The 23,618-nt window shown below is 43.9% G+C and overlaps 1 protein-coding gene across 8 annotated transcripts in view; it reads left to right on the top strand.

Moving 5' to 3' along the window:
• The window catches only part of nckap1 (NCK-associated protein 1), a 145,495-nt gene that overhangs the window by 5,224 nt on the left and 116,653 nt on the right, over nt 1–23,618 (top strand). For 4 of the 8 annotated variants that reach the window (XM_078404057.1, XM_078404055.1, XM_078404054.1 and 1 more), the window contains exon 2: nt 16,056–16,151. The exons of the other annotated variants lie outside the window; for them this stretch is intronic. In XM_078404057.1, coding sequence (XP_078260183.1) covers nt 16,056–16,151 — 96 coding nt within the window. The remainder of the gene's footprint in view (nt 1–16,055; nt 16,152–23,618) is intronic. 8 annotated transcript variants of the gene reach the window in all.

Genomic DNA, 23,618 nt, shown 5'->3' with positions numbered 1-23,618 from the left:
GTTAGATCTTTTGGAGCTCATTTGACTTTAAAAAATAGTATTGTGCAGTAGGGACAGGTTCCAAAATTTCCTAGTGCTGTGTTGCAGCAGGAGGAGTGTCCTTTATCCACAGTGGCCCAGGTGGTTTAATGATTAAAGAGAGGCACAAAAGTGCTGGGGTAACTCATCGGGTCAGGCAGCATCTCTGATGTAATTTGGGGAGGACGGACACAGGAAGCGAGAAAAGACCAGGCCAATTTGGGGCTGGCAACAGGTGACCCCAGGCAGGGAAGTTCCCTGATATGCCGATTGTTGGCTGATAATGTGATCCCAATGGGGATACATCATTGTGAAATGTGGAACTGGCTAACTGACTTTTAGTGGAGGAAAGGTTGAGGGTGGGTTAAAAAAAGTAGAGAATTCAATGTTCATGCCGTTGGGATGTAAGCTACCTAAGCAAAATGAGGTAGTGTTCCTTCAAAGTCAAGGTGACGCAGGAGGGGTTTCATTAGCAGGCCAGGCGTGTATTGTCATTTCATTGTCATGTGACCTCTGTTGGTCCAGAAAATCAGATAAACAAGAATGGCTGTGGAACTGTGGATGCTGAAAAATTGGTATTCAATCTGTAATAGGAGCTGAAGGTCAATGAAGAAAACGCCCAAGAACCTTGATACAGCTAACAGAATATTTAATGGTTTTGGACATGTCATCAATTATATCTTCCAATCTCACTTCCAATGATCAACATCAGACAGTTGGTCAATGTATAACACTCACTTATTCTCCCAAAAATCTACCTTTGACTGTTAACACCCAATGTTTTTAGTTTAATTTCACACAGTGAACTCTGTCATATATCAACATTTGATCAGGATGCGTTGCATTGGAGTGCGGTACAGGCTTACACCGCCCAGGATGATGTCATGTGGGCTTCAATTAATGCCATGCTGAAGTGTGCCTCAGCAGTTCAACAATATCTTCCTGCAACAGAGTAATGGTGCTCAGATAACAACCTGTCCCTAAACACCTCCAAGACCAAGGAGCTGATCATCAACTTGCCTCAGAAAAGCCACCAGCATTCACAAAGACTCCTCACACCCCTGCAATGGTCTGTGCGAACTTCTACCATCTGGCAGACGCTACAAGGCCTTCTACGCCTGCACCTCCAAACTCAGGAACAGCTTCATCCCCAGGGCCATAGCTGCTATGAACCGGTCCTGCTGAGTCGGATGGTCACATCGCACAGCGAACCGGCACAGACTTACTTGCACTTTATTCTGTTTTAAAACTGTTTCTAATTTTGTTTCACTGGGTTGTCCAAATTTATACTGATTAGCTAATTCATTTATTGCATCGTATGGAAGTCGCATTCCCAATCTCGTTGTACCCCTGTACAATGACAATAAAGATATATTGTATTGTATATTGTATTGTAATTGAAGAAGTAGAGCAAATTGTCCCTGGAGCCCAAAGCTGCTGATCCTTTGTTGAAAGGAAACACGATTCCACCACTTGCTCTCCATTGGTATTTAGTGTATTGCCTGTCAAGTAGCCAGCCCGACTGCTACTGCTTGGGCAAGATAGCATAGCCTATTGGCATTTGATAAGGTTCCACAGTGTGGGCTGCTATGGCAGGTCAGATTGCGTGGAATCCAGGTAGAGCTAGCTGACTGGATAGAGAATTGGCTTCATGGAAGGAAGCAGGGGTTGATGACGTATTTGGACTGGGAACGGTGTTGGGCCCATTGCTATCTGTTGTTTATTTATATCATTGATTTGCATGATTAGTAAGTTTGCAAATTACACTAAAATGGGTGGTATTGTAGATAGCGAAGATAATTATGAAAAATTATAGCAAGATCTCGATCAGTTGGCTAAGTGGGTTGATGAATGGTTAATGAGTTGAATGCAGATAGGTGTGATGTGTTGTATTTTGGGAAGTCAAACCAGGACAGGACCTTCACAGGACCTTCACAGTAAATGGCAGGACCCTGGAGAGTATTGCAGAGTCGAGGGATCTCGGAGTGCAGCAGCAAATCAGTCCTTCAGCAGTTGTATAGGGCCCTAGTGAGACCACATCTGGAGTATTGTGTGCAGTTTTGGTTTCCTAATTTGAGGAAGGACGTCCTTGCTATTGAGGCAGCGCAGCGTAGGTTCACGAGGTTAATCCCTGGGATGGAGGGACTGTCATATGAGGAAAGATTGGAAAGACTAGGCTTGTATTCACTAGAGTTTAGAAGGATGAGAGGGGATCTTATAGAGACGATTAAAATTATAAAAGGACTAGACAAGCTCCATGCAGGAAAAATGTTCCCAATGTTGGGGGAGTCCAGAACCAGGGGACATAGTCTAAGAATAAAGGGGAAGTAATTTAAAGCTGAGGTGAGAAGAAACTTTTTCACCCAGAGAGTTGTGAATTTGTGGAATTCTCTGCCACAGAAGGCAGTGGAGGCCAATTCACTGGATGAATTCAAAAGAGAGTTAGATAGAGCTCTTGGGGCTAGTGGAATCAAGGGATATGGGGAGAAGGCAGGCACATTGTTCGCTGAAAGTGCCATCACAGGTAGATAGGGTGGTCAAGAAGCCTTTCAGTACATTTGCCTTCATCAGTCAAGATATTGATTTAGAAGTTGGAATGTTATGTTACAGTTGTACAAGATGTTAGTGAGGCAGCATTTGGAGTATTGTGTTCAGTTTTGGTCACCTTGCTAAACATAGAAACATAGAAAATAGGTGCAGGAGGTGGCCATTTGCCCCTTTGAGCCAGAACCGCCATTCATTGTGATCATGGCTGATCATCCACAATCAGTAACCTGTGCCTGCCTTCTCCCCATATCCCTTGATTCCACTAGCCCCAAGAGCTCTATCTAACTCTCTTTTGAATTCATCCAGTGAATTGGCCTCCACTGCCTTCTGTGGCAGAGAATTCCACAAATTCACAACTCTGGGTGAAAAAGTTTCTTCTCACCTCAGCTTTAAATTACTTCCCCTTTATTCTTAGACTATGTCCCCTGGTTCTGGACTCCCCCAACATTGGGAACATTTTTCCTGCATGGAGCTTGTCTAGTCCTTTTATAATTTTAATCGTCTCTATAAGATCCCCTCTCATCCTTCTAAACTCTAGTGAATACAAGCCTAGTCTTTCCAATCTTTCCTCATATGACAGTCCCTCCATCCCAGGGATTAACCTCGTGAACCTACGCTGCACTGCCTCAATAGCAAGGACGTCCTTCCTCAAATTAGGAAACCAAAACTGCACACAATACTCCAGATGTGGTCTCACTAGGGCCCTATACAACTGCTGAAGGACTTATTTGCTGCTGTACTCAAATCCTCTCGTGATGAAGGCCAACATGCCATTAGCTAGCTTCACTGCCTGCTGTACCTGCACGCTTACTTTCAGTGACTGGTGTACAAGAACACCAAGGTCTCGTTGCACTTCCTCTTTACCTAATCTGACACCATTGAGATAATAATCTACCTCCTTATTCTTGCCGCCAAAGTGGATAACCTCACATTTATCTACATTATACTGCATCTGCCATGCATCTGCCCACTCACTCAACCTGTCCAAGTCACCCTGCAACCTCCTAACATCCGATTTGCAGTTCACACTGCCACCCAGCTTTGTGTCATCCGCAAACTTGCTAGTATTACTTCTAATTCCATCATCCAAATCATTAATATATATTGTACATTTGAGTACTTACTGCTCAAATGTAGGCCATTCTATGCCGCGGGAGTTTACGGTGGTCATCATCATGGCCGTATACATTCCCCCACAGGTTAATGCTAACCTAGCACTAGCACAGCTACACTCGGCCATCAGTAAGCAGCAGGATGCCCACCCCAACGGTGCCTTCATTGTTGCAGGGGACTTCAATCAGGTCGACCTACGAGCCTCGCTCCACAAATTCCATCAGCATGTGCAGTGCCCTACCAGGGGCTCAAACACACTGGATAAGGTGTACACCAATGTAAAGGACGCCTACAGAGCTCTCCCCTGCCCACCCCTGGGACAATCCGATCACCTCTCACTGTTTCTACTGCCCGCATACAAACCCCTCATCCGCAAGACCAAACCCACAATAAAGACGGTCAAAATATGGCCCGAGGATGCCACCCTACAACTCCAGGACTGCTTTGATCGCACCGACTGGGACCTGTTTGCACAACAGGCCACCTACGGTTCAGAGGTAGACTTGGAGGAATATGCATCCACTGTGCTCTCCTACATCAACTGCTGTGTGGAGAATGTCACGGAGGACAAGGAGATAAAGATGTTCCCAAACCGGAAACCCTGGATGAACAAGGAGGTACAGAACCTGCTGAGGGCACGCAACAATGCCTTTAAATCTGGTGACACTTCAGCATACAGTGTTGCCAGGTCAAACCTGAACAAAGGTATTAAAAGGGGCAAAGACACCCACAGGCAACGGGTGGAAGACCACTTCAACACCACGGACACCAGAAGCATGTGGCAGGGTGTCAGGGACATCACTGGCTACAAGAGCAGCCCTGCCTGCCCCCACAGCGATATGGCACTGACCAACGAGCTTAACACCTTCTTTGCCCGCTTTGAAACTGGCAAAACCACCTTGAGTGAAAGAACCCCAGCCGAGGCGGTGGGACAGGTCTTGCAACTGAGCACACAGGAGGTACAACGCGCTCTGCAAAGGGTCAACCCATGCAAGGCTGCAGGACCGGATGGAATTCAAGGAAGGGTACTGAAGGACTGTGCTGAACAGCTGGCTGAGGTATTCACCAGGATCTTTAACCTGTCATTATCTCTAGCTACGGTCCCCAAGTGCCTGAAGTTGGCTATCATAGTTCCGGTGCCGAAAAAAGCAAAGATCTCCAACCTGAATGACTACCGCCCGGTTGCCCTAACGCTGATAGTCATGAAGTGCTTTGAGAGGCTGGTCCTCTCACACATCAAATCCAGCATCCCTGACTCACTGGACCCACATCAATTTGCATACAGGGCAAATAGATCCACAGAGGACGCCATCTCTCTGGCTCTTCACACTGTCCTGACTCACCTAGAGAGACAGGGCATGTACGTGAGGATGCTATTCATAGACTATAGCTCCGCCTTCAACACGGTCATCCCCACCAAGCTCATCACACAAAATGGCGGCACTGCCCTAGCAGCTGCGGCTCACCTGCGGTCCATTTGTTTTTGTGTTTTTGTTGGTTTTTTTGGTCTTAATTGTAGTTGTGATGTGGTGTTTTTGTGTTTGTGTACTATGTGTGTATGTGGGGGGGAGGGGGAAACTGTAACATTGTAAATATGTGTCCCTTCCGAACGGAGACCCGACCTTTGTTTTCTGGGTGTTGTCTCCGTTCCTGCTGCGGCCTACCATCGGCCCAACTCCTAGAGCTGGCGGCCTCCAGGGCTCTGGTTCGCAGAGCCCGCGGATCGGACTTACCACCACCGGAGCTGGCCGTCTTCGGAGGCTGCGGGAGCGGCTGCGACTCGCCTTAGGCTCGGGCCGCGTGGATGCCGACATCGGGAGCTCCGGCAGCGGCAGCGGGTTCGCCCGCCCCGAATCGCGGGGCTTGGGTCGCGGACATTTCACCGTCCGGCGCGGCCTAAGATATGCCGCGGGATATTTCTCTGCTGGGCGGGGGCTTCAATGTCGGGAGCCACGACCGCCCCGACGTGCAGCAACAGCGGCAGCAGCAGCGTGTTCGCCCGCCCCGGATCGGACTTATCGGCGGAGCCGGCCGTCTTCGGAGGCTGCGGGAGCGGCTGCGACGCGACGCGCCTTGGGCTTGGCCCGCTGTGGACCGTCCGGTGCGGCCTGCAACCACAACAACCTGACTGCGGGCGAGGACAGCGGGAGAAGGGAAAGACATTGTGGCCTTCCATCACAGTGAGGAGAGGACTGGAGGAGACTCACTGTGATGGATGTTTCTTTGATGGATGTTTCTTTTTTTGTGTGTTTTTGGGGTTGGGTGGTTTGAGTGCCTGTTTGATGCTTTTATTGTTGGACTGTGTTTTTGGGGGTTTTTTTGGGGTTGTGTAATTTGAATGCCTGTTTAGCGCTTTTATTGTTGGACTGTGTTTTTGGGGGTTTTTGGGTTGTGTGATTTGAATGCCTATTTAATGCTTTTATTGTTGGACTGTGTTTTGGGGGGTTTTTGGGGTTGGGTAATTTGGGTGCCTGTTTAGTGCTTTTATTGTTGGACTGTGTTTTTGGGGGTGTAATTTTGATGCTTATTTAGTGCTTTTGTTGTTGGACTGTGGGTGATTGAATTAACATTTTGTTCAAGATGGCCGCGCCGTTGTGTTTGGCTGCCTGCCACTGTATGTTTCTTTTTTTTCCTAGTCAGATGTGCAGCACTTTGGTCAACGTGGGTTGTTTTTAAATGTGCTATACAAATAAATTGACTTGACTTGACTTGACCAAACTCCACCAGCTAGGCCTCAGCTCGTCATTATGTGACTGGATCCTGGACTTCCTGCTGGAACGACCGCAGGCAGTGAGAATGGGCCCGCACCTGTCCTCCACTATCACCCTGAGTACCGGCACACCACAGGGCTGTGTTCTGAGCCCCATGCTCTACTCCCTCTTCACACACGACTGTGTTCCTGCATTCGACACCAACACCATTGTCAAGTTTGCAGACGACACAACGGTGATCGGGCTTATCACCAACGGGGATGAAACAAACTATAGAACGGAGGTGCAGAACCTGGCGGACTGGTGCTCGGATAACAACCTGTCCCTAAATACCACCAAGACCAAAGAGCTGATCATCAACTTCCGTAGGTCACATAACGGGGAATATGCCCCGATCTCTATCAACGGGGACAGTGTGGAGAGAGTGTCCAGCTTCAAGTTTCTGGGCACTCACATTTCGGAGGACCTAACATGGTCCAATAACACTGCTGCGCTGGTCAAGAAGGCACAACAAAGACTGTTCTACTTAAGAACACTGAAAAAGTCTGGTCTACCCCAACAGCTGCTGACAACCTTCTACCGCTGCACCATAGAGAGCATCCTAAAGCATGGCATCCCTGTGTGGTACCTCAGCTGCACGGAGGCAGAAAGGAAAGCTCTACAGCGGGTAGTCCATAGAGCTCAGAGGGCCATCGGAACACAGCTACCAGACTTGGAGGGCATCTACAACACACGATGCCTCAGGAAAGCCACCAGCATCCACAAAGACTCTTCACACCCCTGCAAAAGTCTGTTCGAACTCCTTCCATCGGGCAGACGATACAAGGCCTTCTACGCCCGCACCTCCAGACTCAGGAACAGCTTCATCCCCAGGGCCATAGCTGCTGAGCCGGATGGCCACAACGCATAGATCAACTTGCACTTTACCCTGTCTAAAAACTGTTACAATTGTTTCGTTTCGTTGGGTTGCTGTTAATTACTTAAATTATTGCATCGTATGGGAGGCGCATTCCCAATCTCGTTGTACCCCTGGGTACAATGACAATAAAGATATATTGTATTGTATTGTAAACAGTTGCTGTAGGAAGAATGCTGTTAAGTTCCAAAAGGTGCAAAGGACATTTACAAGGGTGATCTTGCAGGGGTGTAAGGTCATGAAGTGAATAAATAGAGTGAACGCAGTATTTTACCCAGAGTAGGGGAATCACGAACCAGAGGACATATGTTTAATGTGAGAGGGGAAAGATTTAATGGGAACCCTAGAGCAACCTTTTCACACAGTGTGGTGGGTATATGGAATGTGCTGGCAGTGGAGGTAGTTTGAGGTAGATACTAATAACAACACTGAAAATACATTTGGACAGGGCATCTTGGTCAGCATGGGCAATTCCAAAACTGGTGGTGAATATCCACTGAGGCCGCCCTGCAATTCCACTATGTATCATTGGCTTTCCACCGCATGTACTTGAGGCATTGGGTTTTCATTACATAAGCTGATGCTTCTTTGCTTTATGACTTGTTTTGATTTATAAAACTTGGAATTTTAATTGTTTTAACTTTAGTTTTGTTGTCTGTTCTATGGGTAGCAACAAAGGGAAGGCTAATTGGTGAATGGAGAATTGAGATTGGGCATTTGCTGATGTCACAGCTGGGTCAAAAATCTGTTATTTGGGTTAATGCTACTTGATCAGCTATTTGCCTGGTAGCTAGTGGTGAGGACTGTGCTGACGGGATAGTGAGGTTGTGTAGAAGACCAGCACAAATCTTATGTGGTTTTGAGCATTGTAAAGTTCTTCTAAAGCAGTCCTGACAGTGGAAGTGTTGTTTTAGTTGAACCAATACTGTGCTTTTTATAACATTTAGTGTAGCAGCATAACTATGATTGGGGTATACTGTGTATGTGTAGATTGCTCTTCAGTCATGAGTTGTGTTAAATAGCCCTTTTCCATAGTAGCTGCCCTTTGCTATCTCGTGATGCCTCATACAGATAGTGTAGAGGATTGCTTCAAAATTAGCTCATTATGTGCGGCCTGGATATGATATTGGTGTCAATAATAGATCATGAACTGGTGGATTTTCAAGGAAAGGAAATCCATTAGATTCTAATGCATCTAAGTTCTGAGACAGCCTGCATATTGGCTTTCTACACTGGATAAGGATGCAATCATTGGGAAACCATGCTTACATCTAGTGCTTTTTGATAAATGAGAATAAAATTCATCAGCATTGAGCATCATAAAGTGGACATGAAACTGTTGTGAAAATATCTAGTTTGGAGGGACACTTATATTTAGAAATTCGCAAGTGTAGTAACTCAACTGGGTCAGAAAACATGCCTGGGTTAATTTGTCTTGATCATCTTTTGCCAGAGAGCTAGTGGTGAGGGCTATGCAGATCAGATGGTGAGATTATATATTATATAAGAGACCAGCATTAATCTTGCACATTGTTTTGAGCCTTGCAAAGCTCTTACAAAGTAGTCCTGGCAGCAGAAGTGGGGTACCAAGAAACAAATTCCGAACAAGCAGGAGTCCTACACCAACTATACGGAAAACTGTTGATTATGACAAAGCTTGTGTGCTGCGTCCGACAGAGCAAAATCGGGCAGAATTGCTGGCACAACACATTCTTTCCTGTTAAGCTCAATGCAGTGTATGCCTGTTTTGAATGGAAGGTCAATGAAATGACGTAATCCATCCCGACAGCCTCAAGTGTACTTCTACCCACAGTCACTGTCGCAGGTGTCAGATCGGATTTCCCAAATCAGAGTCATAGTCACACAGAGCATAAGCAGGCCTTTCGGTCCAACAACTTGCATATGCTGACCAAGATGCCCCATCTATGCTCGCCCTACCCCACATGCATTTGGCCCGCATCTCTCCAAACTATATCGGCTTTAAACTCCATTAAAAATTCCTCAGCCCACTTGCATAATTGATCACGGTCTTGCTGTAATTTTTGATAACCACCTTCGCTATATACAATGCCAACCATTTTAGTGTCATCTGCAAACTTATCAATCATGCTTTCTACATTCTCATCCAAATCGTTGATATAAACCACAAACAGCAATAGGCCCAGCACAGCACCAGTCACAGGCCTCCTGTCCGAAAACAATATTCCACCATCACCCTCTGCTTCCTTTGACAAAGCCAATTCTCTATCCAGTCAGCTAGCTCTTCCTGTATCCCATGTGATCTAACCTTCAAGAGCAGCCCACCATGTGGAACCTTATCAAATGCCTTGAAGTCCATGTAGACAATGTCTCGTCAACCATTTTGGTTACTTCTTCAAAAAACTCAATTAGATTCCTTGGACATAATCTCCCATATACAAAACTGACTCATCAGCCTCTGTGTATCCAAATACATATGTATTTAATCCCTCGGAATTCTCTCCAGTAACTTGCCTACCACAGATGTTAGACTTACTGATTTATATTTCCCAGGCATTTCCTTGCAGGCTTTCTTAAAAAGAGGCTCAACATTATCCACCCTCCAGTCTTCCGGCACCAGCTCATGATGATTAGTATATCTCAGCCTACATTTTCTTTCCGAGCTTCCTGCAGTGTCCTTGGGGATATCTGACCAAGATGGAGATATATCTACCATCATAATGCCTTAGGATGCCCAGCAGTACTTTGACCGTAATGTGGACTGTTCTCTATTTACGTCTCTATTTATTGTCTCAAGTTCCTCAATCTTCATGTCTTCCTTCATGGTAAAAACAGAGAACTTCTCATTGAACACCATGCCCATCTCCTGTGGCTCCATACAGAATTTTTAATTTGTTTCTATTATCTCTCGTTACCCTCTTTCCCTTAGTGTACTTATTAAAAATATTATCTGCCTAACTTATCCCCTGCCCTCATTTCGCCTTCCTGATTTCCTTCTTAAATATGCTCCTCAATACCTGAAACTCCTCCAGCAATACACTTGATCCCAGCCTCCTATCGTTGTCCCATGACTCCTTTTTCCTGACCAGAGCCTCAATTTCTCTCCAGGTGTCCATATTACCACTTGCCTTGCCCTTCGTTCTAACAGGAACATGCATGCCCTGAACTCTTGTCATCATACTTCTAAAAGCATCCCACTTTCTGGGCTCTCCTTTGCTCGAAAACAACATGCTCCAATCAACCTGAGGAAGTTCCTCTCTAAGACCATTAAAGTTGGGAGTGAACCCTTGGAAAGTGACTGGCCCAGTTGGTATCCCTGGTCATTCCTCGAAATTTGCCCGGACCAGGTGGCATGAGTATTCATGAACATCTCTAACCGCCCCCTAATCCAATATGAGGTTTCCACTTGTTTTAAGGAGACCATTGCCATTCTGGTGCCAAATAAATCAAAGTAGCATACCTTAATGACCACAGTCTGGTGGCATGGAACTCCATGATCATGAAGTGTTTGTCCAGCCTCCCAGTCGGTCTTGATCCACTGCAATTCGCCTACTGGCACAAAAGATTCATGGCAGATGCCATTTCCCTGGCCCTGCATTCATCCCTGGAACATCTGGATTACAAGCACACCTATGTCAGTCTTCTATTTATTGAACATGGATCTGCCTTCAGGGCCATAATTTCAATCTCCAAACTCCTGTACCTAGGGCTCAGCGCCGTCCTCTGCAACTGGATCCTTGACTTCCTCACCCACAAACTGCAAGCAGTACGGATAGGCATCAAAACATCCTCCACAATAATTCTCAACACTGGTGCCCGGCAAGGTCGAGTTCTCAGCCCCTTTAACATACTCGTCCACTTAACCATGCTGCCAAATTCTGCTGTAATTCTGTTTACAAGTTTGCAGATGACACCACCTTACTGGGCTGGTTCTTAAACAATGAGACTGAATACAGGAAGGAAATTGAGAGCTTAACATGGTGCTAAGACAACAACCTCTCCCTTATTGTCAACAAAATGAAGGAGCTGGTCATCGCCTTTAGGAAGCGGGTTGGAATACATGCCCCAGTCTGTATCAATGCTGCTGAATTGCTCCAGCAATTTGTGCTTTCCTCAGAAGACTAAAGAAATTCAGCTTTCGTTAACGATTCTTGGTAATTTCTACAGATTTCTACCACAGAAAGCATGCTATCTGGATGCACCACAAGTTGGTATGGCTCTGTCTAAGACCACAAGATATTGCTATGAGTTGTGAACATAGTCCAGTCCATTACACAAACCAACCACCACCACTCTTCCTACCCCCGCCCATCAACTCTATATACACCGCGCTGCCTCGGAAAAGCAGCTAACATAATTAATGACCACTCACTTGGTCATTCTCTTGTCGTCCCCCCATCCCACCCCGTCCACATTCTCCAGTCGAGTTGATGCAAAAGCTTGAAAGTGTGTACCATCAAATTCAAGACTTTTGAATAGACCTCCCATGTTAAGGATGAATTTCCAATCTTCCAACCTACCTCATTGGGGCTCCTGTATTGTTTTTGTGATCTTCACTTTCTCTGCAGCAGTGCCACTGTCTTCTGCATTCTGCTTATCTTCTCTTTTGCACTGTCTGATACACTTGCGTATGATAAAATTTGCCTGGATAGCAGGCAAACATTTTTTTTTCACTTTATCACAACAAATGTGACAATAACATTAAATCAACCAAGTCTGTGTGGCTGTATGGAAGAAAACGGAGATAAAAATAATTCTGGCTTGCTAAGCTGCGCATTTTATTTTGCTTGAATTACTAATTATTTTTCCATTATATCAGAGAAATTTAGCTGCTATGTCTGAAGTGGAACATCAAACATTTGTCGTCATTACTAATGTTTAGTAGACAAAATAGTTGGAATGCGCAGCACTGCACTTATGACATTATTGGCTGCTCTACGTCAATCTAGGGTTCTGGTGACAGGAACTTTAGTATGTTAAAGAGAAAAGACAAGTTGATATAGTGAAATGGCTAATGATAACTAGTGCGGATATGCGACAAAACATCCTCCATGATCATTCGTAACACTGGTGTCCTGTAGGGCTGCATTCTTAGCCCCTTACCATACTTGCAATGAGGCCAAAATCCACACGAATGTAATTTACAAGTTTGCAGATAATATCACTGTAGTGGGTCAGATCTCAAGCAATGACAAGACAGCATACAGGAAGGAGATGGAGAGTTTAGTTGCATTGGGCCATGATAAAAATCTCTTCCTTGATGTCAGCAAAATGAAATAAGTTCATAAGATAGGATCAGAATTAGGCCATTCGGCCCCTTCGAGTCTACTGCGCCATTCAATCATGGCTGATCTTTCTTACCCTCTTAACCCCATTCTCCTACTTTCTCCCCATAACCCCGAACACCTGTACTAATCAAGAATCTATCTCTACCTTAAAAATATCCATTGACGGCCTCCACAGCCTTCTGTGGCAATGAATTCTACAGATTCACCACCCACTGACTAAAGAAATTCCTCCATCTTCTTCCTAAAGGAACGTCCTTTAATTCTGTGGCTAAGACCTTTCGTCCTAGGCTCTCTCACTAGTGGAAACATCCTCTCCACATCCACTCTATCCAGTTGGTCCTCAACTTCAGGATGTGGAGTACATGCCCAGCCTCTATTAGTTGTTCTGAAGTGTAGATGGTCAAAAGCTTCAAAGTGTAAATATCACCAACCATCTGTCCTGGTCCATCCACATTTGATGCTTTGGCCAGGAAAGCACACAAACATCTCTGCTTGCTCAGAAGGTGAAAGATGTTTGGCATGCCTCTTACCAATTTCTATAGAGAGGATCCTATTTGATTGCATCAGCTTGGTATGGTAACTGCTCTGCCCAAGACGACAAACTGCAGACAGTTATAGATGCAACCCAGTCTATCTCATGAATCCCATCGACTCCATCTAAATTTAACACTGCTTCGGAAAACGGCCAACATAACCACCTGCAACCCGGTTATTCTCTCCTCCCCCCCCCCCCCCCAATCCTGTCGTGCAGAAGATACAAAAGCTTGAAAGCATGTTTCACCAGATTCAAGAACAGCTTCTTCCCTATTATTTTCAGAATATTGAATGAGCCTCTCATGCTCTGACTGAGTTCCTGATTTTCCAATCTACCTCATTGTGGTCCTTATATTTTTGTAATCTGCATTTTCTGTCTAGATGTAGCACTATATTCTGCATTGCTTACTTTCTCTTTTGGGCTACCTGATATACTTGTGTACAGTATGATCTGCCTGGATAGCATACAGAATAAAGTTTTTCATGGTAAATGGTACATGTGACAATAATAAATCAATCCTTGGGCAATCACTGGATTTAGTTCCTTGCTTGCTGAGATTGCACTTTTATCTGGAGCTGTGAGAATTCTATAATGAAGTGCAGATATCTTGCATACTGTTCCTTGCCGAGCTTTGGGGAGCAGAGATATTCTTGTATGAATATGATCTCTGGCAATAAGTGTTTGGTAGTAATTGTCCTCTGCCATTTTCTTCACCTTTTATTCTGATTCTTGCTTGCTCTATGCATCCTCTGCTGCATTCTGTTCCAATGGAAATGGCTCTTAAAAACCAGTATTTCAAGACATGTATTATCAGTCCTGTGAAATAAAGGCATAGTCATTGTGAAATGCTACATCAGCCAGGTGAGATCAATTGACAACCAACAAAATTCCTGCATTGGGAATGTAGAATTTGCTAACAACCGCAAAGAATGGCTGGACCATTGCATGCTTTTAGCATGATCATGTGATGATCAGGAAAACTGAAGAAGCAAGCAAAACTGGAAATCACGAGGTTTGAAGGAGTACAATAATTTTCATTATCTTGGGTGTAGTCTACTGTGGGTTATGATTGCCACATAGACACTGAATATGCAACTTTAACACAGAGCAATACCAGAGCATTGAGATCAGTGTCCTTTAACTTGCTCCTGACATTGCCCTGACATTGCCCTAGCCTTCAGTAGGAATGTCTCTCGTGTAATTTGCCAATTGCATCCTTCAAATCTATCACGTTTTATAACTTGATCCACTGTAGGATGTAAGGCACAATTGAGCAGGAATTCTGGTTGTCATTTTGCTTCAGGTTCAGTACTCTCAGTATATTTAGGAGGAGGTGGGAATTGGCTTTGCATAATTCAATATTGTGATCTTGTGTGCAACTCGCAATTAAGACTTTTTATATGAAGAATGAACCTTATGATAATAAGCATTCATAATTATCAGGGATTTCCAGTGGCTATGTTTTGTAACAGGAAGAGGAAATTCAGAGGAGTGCTTCCTTTTTCAATTGCTATTCACCCTGCCAAATTGTTTAAGGAGTGCCATTTGATTGGCTGCTAGATATGTCTGCCAAATGGAATGCTAAATCTTCCCATATTCTGTGGGTTTTTCAGACCTCCCAACCCGCCCGAATTTGGTGGAAAGTTTTCGCTTTCTTATTTCATTTCCGCCATTCCGATTTTGCCTCCCATTTTTCCGCAAAACACATGCCTCGCCGCTCGCCTCGCCGCTGGCCCGGCCTTGCCTCGCCGCTGTACTCGCCTCACCGCTGGCCCGGCCTCACCGCTGTACTCGCCTCGCTTCGCCACTGGCCAGGCCTCACCGCTGTAGTCGCCTCGCTTCGCCGCTGGCCCAGACTCGCCTCGCCGCTGTAGTTGCCCCGCCGCTGGCCCGGCCTCGCCGCTGTCCTCGCCTCGCCGCTGGCCCGGCCTCACCTCGCCGCTGTACTCGCCTCGCTTCGCCGCTGTACTCGCCTCGCTTCGCCGCTGTACTAGCCTCGCCTTGCCGCTGGCCTCGCCTCGCTGCGGAGCGTGAGGCCTGTTGATGTTGAGAGGGGATGGGGGTGAGGGGGTTAGGATGCGGGGGAGGTGGGCAGTGGAGTGGGAGGAGGGAGTGTGGGTCAGGGGGTGGAGGAAGGGAGGGGGAGAGTGGGGGAGAAGGGGTGGGGGAGTGGATTTGTGGTGAAAGGGGGAGGAGGGGGGAAAGGTGGGGGGGTGGGGAGCGGGGAGGTGGGGGGGAGTAGGGTTGGGGTGAGTGAAGTTGGGGTGAGTGAAGTTGGGGGGGACATGGACCGTTGTGATTTGTGGAGCAAGTATGTCTTCAATTAAATTAGGTATGTGCAGTTTTTTTAATGAAACTCTTTCTTCATAACTTAGTCATACATTCTATGACCATTGTTCTTTTATTCAATACCAAGAGAATTGGTATGTGTAAGGAAAAGGCAAAATAGAAAAAACAAAACAAAACAATTTTTTCTTTGTTGTAAAAAGTATTTCTGTTCAATAACCTTTCTATAATAGTAGAATATACTCATGATAGGCCTGACATTGTACATGTAGTCCACGAACTACAGACTGTTGGAAATAATAGTCATTTTTCACACGTGAATGTAGCGCAACGCGTACGCCCATTTGGCGTGCATGCATTTTTTGCTGAAAAGTTGCATTATGTGCCATATTATGAATTTTGATGTAAAATTGTGAATTTTGGACATCAAAATTCTGAATTTGGAAAATCAAATGTTGGTTGGTCTGGTTTTTCCTTTTTAGGGATACAAGTTATTTTAGTGGAGGAAATGGTAACGAATTGACAGTGAATAAAGTGTAATTAAAAATGCAGTTTTATTGTAGAGGTGATTCTGATTTTACATATTAATACATAGGTTTCAGAAAAATGGTTCCATAATTGACAACTGAATGGTGGCTAATGTTGTGCCTTTGTATAAGAAGGGCTGCAAAGACAAGCCAGGGAACTCCAGGACTGTGAAATTGGGAAAAGTTATTGGAGGGAACTCTGAGGGACAGGATCTACCGGCGTTTGGAAAGGCAAGTACTGATTAGTGATAGTCAACATGACTTTATGTGTGGGAGAAGGTGTCTCACAAATGTGGGTGTTTTGAAGTCACCAAGAGGATTGATGAGGGCAGTAGTCATCTGCATGGCCTTTGACCTATCTGGTAGGCTAGTCCATAACACAGAGGAGCAGAATTAGGCCAATCTGCCCATTGAGTCTACTCCACCATTCAGTCATGGTTGATCTATTTTTCCCCTCTCAACCCCTTTCTCCTGCCATCTCTTCACAACCTTTGATGCATTCTTGATTAATAAGGATATCAATCTCTGCTTTAAAAATATCCAATGACTTGGCCTCCACAGCCATCCGTGGCAATGAATTCCACTGATTTACCACTCTCTGCCAAAAAAAAATCCTCATCTCATTTCTGAAGGTACGTCCTTTTATTCTGAGGCCTCTGGTCCTAATCTCCCCCACATTGGAAACTTCTCCACATCAATTGTGTCTAGGTCTTTCAATATTCAGTAGGTTTCAAAAATATCCCCCCTCACCCATCTAAACTCCAGTGAGTACAGGCCCAGAGCCATCAAATGCTCCTCATTCATTAACCCAATCATCCCTGGGATCATTCTCATAAACCCCTCTGGAACCCCTACAAGGCCACACATCCTTCCTCATATAGGGCCCAAAACTGCTCACAATATTCCAAATGTTATCTGACTAGCACCTTATAAAACCTCAGCATTACATCATTGTGTTTAAATGATCTCCAGAACCAGGGGTCACAGCTTAAGGATAAGGGGGAAGTCTTTTAGGACCAAGATGAGAAAACATTTCTTCACACAGAGAGTGGTGAGTCTGTGGAATTCTCTGCCACAGAAGGTAGTTGAGGCCAGTTCATTGGCTATATTTAAGAGGGAGTTAGATGTGGCCCTTGTGGCTAAAGGGATCAGGGGGTATGGAGAGAAGGCAGGTACAGGTTACTGAGCTGGATGATCAGCCATGATCATATTGAATGGGGGTGCAGGCTCGAAGGGCCGAATGGCCTACTGCACCTATTTTCTATGTTTCTATATTCTAGTCTTCTCAAAATGAATGCTAACATTGCATTTGCAATCCTTACTACCAACTCAACCTACAAATTAACCTTTTGGGAATCCTGCACGAGCACTCCCTAGTCCTTTTGACTCAGATTTCAGAATCCTCTCCCCATTTAGAAAACAGTCTAGGCCTTTATTCCTTTTACCAAAGTGCAAGACTGTATGCTGTAATCCATTTGCCTCTTTGCCCACTCTTCCAACCTGTCAAAGTCCTCCTGCAAACTCCCTGCTTCCTCAACATTGCCTGCTCCTCCTCCTATCTTCATATCATCCACATGTTTGACCACATCTAGATTATTAATATATAACGTGAAAACACCACGAGTCACCGGTTGCCAACCAGAAAAGGCTCCCTTTGTTGCCACTCTGTGTTTTCTGCTAGTCAGCCAATTTTCTATCCATGCTTATACCATACCATACCATATATATACAGCCGGAAACAGGCCTTTTTGGCCCACCAAGTCCGTGCCGCCCAGCGATCCCCGTACACTAACACTATCCTATACCCACTAGGGACAATTTTTACATTTTACCCAGCCAATTAACCTACATACCTGTGCGTCTTTGGAGTGTGGGAGGAAACCGAAGATCTCGGAGAAAACCCACGCAGGTCACGGGGAGAACGTACAAACTCCTTACAGTGCAGCACCCGTAGTCAGGATCGAACCTGAGTCTCCGGCGCTGCATTAGACCTTGTGTCTAATACCATGAGGTCCCATCTTCCTTAGCAGCCTTGCAGCACCTTGTCAAAGGCCTAAAAGTCCAAATAAACTACATCACTGACTTGTTACTGCCTCGAAGAATTTCAAAAGATCTCCACTTAACAAGACTCTGCTGACTTTGACCTATTTCATCATGTGCTTACCAACGTCCAGAAATTTCATCCTTCATAAAGAAGAGCCCTGACCCGAAACATCACGTCCACTTTCTGACCCGCTGAGTTACTCGGGTATTTTTGGTATAAACCAGCATCTGCAGTTAATTTCTACTAAACCTCATCCTTTATGATGGACCCTAAAATCTTACCAACCACTGAAATCAGGCTCACTAGCTTATTTCCTTCTTTTTTTTGCCTCATTCCTTTCTTGAAAACTGGAGTTGCAATGGTGATTTTCCAAACCACTGGAACCATTCCTGTCTCTAATCGCCTCCTGTTGGTTTTTAAAAGCTTCCATCCCATCTAGCTTCCTGCTAATCTTTGCCATATTATATGATTTTTCTTTTGCTCTCTGCTGTTTTTTGACTTCCTTTGTAGCCACGTTTGCCTCATTCTCCCCTTTGTATGCTACTTCCTCTTTGGGATGAAAAGAACCTGCTGCTTTGGAATTACTTCCAGAAATTCCTGCAATTGCTACTCCTCTGTCATTCCTGTTAAAGTCCCCTTCCAACTTTAGCCAGTTCCTCCCTGATGTCTCTATGGTTATTATTACTCAACTGTAATACCGATACATCAGATTTCAGTTTCTGCCTCTCAAACTGCAGGTTGAATGCTATCCTATTATGGTCACTCCTGCTCGGGGTTACTCACCTTAAGCTCCGTAATCAAAACTGGTTCATTATACAACAGCAAATCAAGAATTTCCTTTTCCCTATTGAGCTTGACCATGAGCTGCTCTTAAAAGCCATCTCGTAGGCATGCTACAAATTCTTTCTCTAGGGATCCAGTATCAACCTGATTTTTCCCAGTCGACCTGCATATTGAAATCCCCCTTGACCACCGTGACATTGCCTTTTCTATTTCCTAATTTAATTTGTACCCTACATCCTGGCTACTATTTGGAGGTCTGCATATAACTCTCAGCAGGTTTTTTTCCCCTTGCAGTTTCTTAACTCCACCCACAAGGATTCTACATATCTTGATCTTGTGTGCAGTTCTGGTCGCCCAGCTATTGGAAGAATCTCATTAAGCTAGACAGTGGAAAAATATTCACAAGAATGTTGCTGAGCCCGAAGGGCTTTAGTTACAATGAGCGACTAAAAGGCTGAAACTCTTTTCTGGAACGATGAAGGCTGAGGGGTGCCTTGCAGTCACCATAAAATCACGAGGGGCATGAATAATGTGGATGGTCAGGTTTAAGTTGAGAAGGAAAAGATTTAAAAGATAGCTGAGGAGAGAGTTTTTCGCACTGGACCGTGCATAAATGGAACAAGTTACAAAAGGACGCTGTAGATATGAATGTAGTTGCAATGTTTAAAGACATTTGGACATGTAAGGGAATAGAGAAGGTTTGGAGATATATGGCTGAATACAGGCAAACAAGACTAGCTCAGACAGGCATCGTGGTTGGCGTGGACAATTTGTGCTGAAGGCCTGTTTCCATGCTGTATAACTGACTACAATTACAATTAAGACAAAATTTTGACTATTTTTCTAGTCGTCAAGCAATTTGTTACACCAGCCATTTGTAATCATGCAACGTCTTTCTGCTGACTGGATAGCATCATTTATTTATTTGCCTCTGTACTCCACATTTTGAGATTTGTAATAGAAAAAATCACATTTCATTACAGCAGTGTTTATACATAGTTCCCCCATTTCAGGGCACCATAATGTTTGGGACACAGCAATATCATGTAAATAAAAGTAGTCATGTTTAGTATTTTGCTGCATATCCTTTGCATGCAATGACTGCTTGATGCTTTGCCTGGCCTGTATTGCAGCCATCTTTAGCATATGCTTGTTTTGGGTGCTACTCTCCTTCAGTTTTCTCTTCAGCGTATAAAAGGCATGCTCAATTGGGTTCAGATGGGGTGATTGACTTGGCCACTCAAGAATTGACCCGTTTTTAGCTTTGAAAAACTCCTTTGTTGCTTTAGCAGTATGTTTGGGATCATTGTCTTGCTGTAGAATGAACCGCCGGCCAATGAGTTTTGAGGCATTTGTTCGAACTTGAGCCGATAGGATGTGTCTATCCACTTCAGAATTCATTACGCTACTACCATCAGCAGTTGTATCATCAATGAAGATAAGTGAGCCAGTACCTTCAGCAGCCATACATGCCCAGGCCATAACACCCCCACCACCGTGTTTCACAGATGAGGTGGTTTGCTTTGGATCTTGCGCACTTTAACCACATGCGATTTTCTTTTCTATTACCAATCGCAAATTGTGGAGTACAGAGACAAATAAAGTAATGATGGGAATTTCTCCCAAACATTATGGAGGGCGTTGTAGTAACATGGAACTGCAGAAGCTGGTTTACCAAAGAGAAACATAATGCTAAAGTAACTGAGTGAATCGGGAGATACAAGGATCCATCTTTGACAGCAGGGAAAACCAACTTTATTCGAGGGAGATAATAGCTTGGATGTCTTGGAATGGAAAGCCTCGTCTTGGGAGTAGATTCTGTGGAGGCAGGAATTGGGTGTAGAGGATAGCGTCTTTTCAAGAGGCATGGTGTGAGGAAGTGTTGTCCCCATAACTGGATGTCCTTGGGTTTCTAATAGACTATGCTGAGTTACATATTTAACATTTGGTATTTCAAAACCCCATGGAGGTATAATGATTGCAGATGTTGGATGAAAGTCTTAATTTGTGCCAGGATCAAAATAGTAAAGCCTTAATTTAAAACTGAAATTGGGTATATCAAATCTCAGGATTTCTTTTGATTTGCCTAATTGTGTGGCATATTTGATTTGCTCACAAGGTTTTGGCTTTCAAGAAGCTTTGGATTTTTAAATGAGTCTTTTACACATAATTTCATTAGAAGGATTAAATGAGATAGATGTTGAAATTCTCTTTGAATCTATTCTTGTATTGAACTGTATGATATTGATTACCTTGAATCAATGTGACAGTGTAAAGTCAACCATTTTTAAAGTGTCTTTATGACCTGATAACTGAGAGAAAGTATTTTGAATGAATTTAAGTGGAAAGTTCTTAAATCCATATTAAATTATATGTAGTAATTTTGTGCTTTGGGTAGAAGGGCAGCAAATCCTTCTGGTAATCTGCTGTTTATTGAATTTTGGGCTTGAGATTCTCAAAAGTATAATTGTTTAGCTCTTTTACTGATTATCAATGAGTTTTCAAACTTAAACGCTTGCTTTCATAGATCAGTAATCTCCAATGATATCAGATGCAGACTGCATCATGACTGCATCAGACTAATTTCTGGATGTTGCTTTTATTTATTTGTCATCAAGCAACTGTTATCAATGTGTGAATAATATGTATAACAGGCATTTTGTGCTCAATTTGCTGTCATTTAAATGGGAAATCGAGATGAAAAAGTTCACACTAAACAAAGTTAGAAATTTGATGAAGCTTTTTAATAGACAAAATTACTGAAACAGCCATTTTTCACCTTGCTTTCAATGTCTGTTCATTCTAATTAATTATTTAAAATACCATAGAATGGACGTAACTCGGCATGATTTGAATAAATTAGTCTTGTATTATAATTAATGTATAAATTAACAGAATAAACTCCACACCTGTGAGGAATAGGCATACATACTTTGGATTATAAAACGTGATAACTGAGACCACTGGTAATAACATGAAGGTTGCTGTGATCTACAGTGGTCAACCCTTGGCTATAACATTTCTGATGTAAGTTTTATCTTTTATATTGCATCTTGTCAAAACAAGCATAGTTTGCTTTGATTTACTGCAGCCTTGCAGGGAGTTAATTGACTAGCTTTGGATTTTTCTCATCACTGAAGCAGCAAACCGTAGCATTGTCAACGTAACTACCCATTCTCCCAATCCCAACATAGGCTGCACCTCCGGCACATGTTCCTGACTCCAGTATTCCTGTCCTTGACCATGTCCCCAGTCCCGCACTTAAGCTGCACACAAACTATTAATATTTCACTACTTGCCAGCACATGAAATCAAAATCAATTAATCTCATGACAAACAATTCATTGGACACCACAAAATAGGGCTTTGGAGGAACATGAGAAGTTTGTAACACTCCCAGTAATACTCCCAGTATACATGGTTGACCTCCATGGATCTTGGATAGTGAGTCAGCAAATAATGAGTACTTGGTGTCGGAACATTGAGGTTTCTTTATCCAAGCAGTGAGTCAACTACTAGATAGTATACAGACACAAAGTGCTGTAGTAGCTCAGCAGGACAGGCAGCATCTCTGGAGAGAAGAATGAGTGATGTTTCGGGTCGAGACCCTTCTCTCGACCCAAAACGTCACCCATTCCTTCTCTCCAGAGATGCTGCCTGTCCCGCTGAGTTACTACAGCATTTTGTGTCTGCCTTTGATTTAAACCAGCATCTGCAGTTCTTTTCTACGCTAGATAGTGTCTGATCAATTCTCTGTCGATTAACCTCAACATTTGTGTTGCATTGGCAGTTTCTTGCAAAATGTACTTGCCACTGCATAGGTCTAAAATATAGTGTGATGACACTTGTTATTAGAATAAATTACTGATTTGACTTGTCATTTGGTTATTTTTTGCTTTTATTGTGGGCAACTTTTGTGAACTTGTCTTCTAACTTGTGTACATAGTCTGAAGAAGGGTCTCGACCCGAAACGTCACCCATTTCTTCTCTCCCGAGATGCTGCCTGACCTGCTGAGTTACTCCAGCATTTTGTGAATAAATAGTCTTCTAACATGACTTCTTGCAAAATTGAAGTCTGGAATTAACTATTTGCATTCAGATTTTACGATTAGGTGCGGCACAGTGGCGCACCGGTAGAGTTTCTGCCTTACAGGACCAGAGGCCTGGGTTCGATCTTGACACCAGGTGCTGTCCATATGGAGTTTGTACGTTTTCCATGAGACCAAGTGGTTTTTCTCCGGGTGCTTTGGTTTCCTCCCAAATCCCCAAAACCTGCTGGTTTGTAGGTTTATTGGCTTCTGTAAATTGTCTCCAGGGTGTAGGATAGAATTAATGTATGGGTCATCGTTAGTGTGTGGGTCATTAGTGTTTGGGTTGGATTGGACTCGGTGGGCTATTTCCACGCTGTCTCTAAACTAAACTAAATATAACAAAGTTTAAGCTAACATGTTTAGAGTTGGGTTAATTTGCATTGTATGATATCCTTTACTGTTCAATTCCCCTGCACTTTATTTGAATCATTAATCTGCCCTTTTGTTACTTAAGCAAACGTCTACGCTATTCAGGCATTATGGGGGATCATTTTCTTTTGCCTTTATCTATGGTCCTTCATGTCAATTAAGTCAATGCTTTTCATCCTGCGTGGCATTCGTAATTTGTGCACCACCAAATTGGATAGTAGAGCCTTTGAAAAATTTATTTGTGCTAAAGTGTCATTTGTCCCTCAAGATATTAATTTTTCATTTTGAGAACAGTCACAAGAAGTGCAGTTGTCATGATGCTGTTGCCTTTGTCTAAGATAGCATTAAGGCTGCTGTGCGCTTGATTCTTGCCTTTAAATGAAGCGCACTTGAATTTCTCTACCTGGCACT

This window comes from Rhinoraja longicauda, chromosome 8 (assembly GCF_053455715.1).
Source record: "Rhinoraja longicauda isolate Sanriku21f chromosome 8, sRhiLon1.1, whole genome shotgun sequence".
NCBI classification, from domain to species: Eukaryota; Metazoa; Chordata; class Chondrichthyes; order Rajiformes; family Arhynchobatidae; genus Rhinoraja; species Rhinoraja longicauda.
The sequence above is the reverse complement of the archived record's forward strand: the minus strand, read 5'-3'. Positions and strand labels throughout refer to the sequence as shown.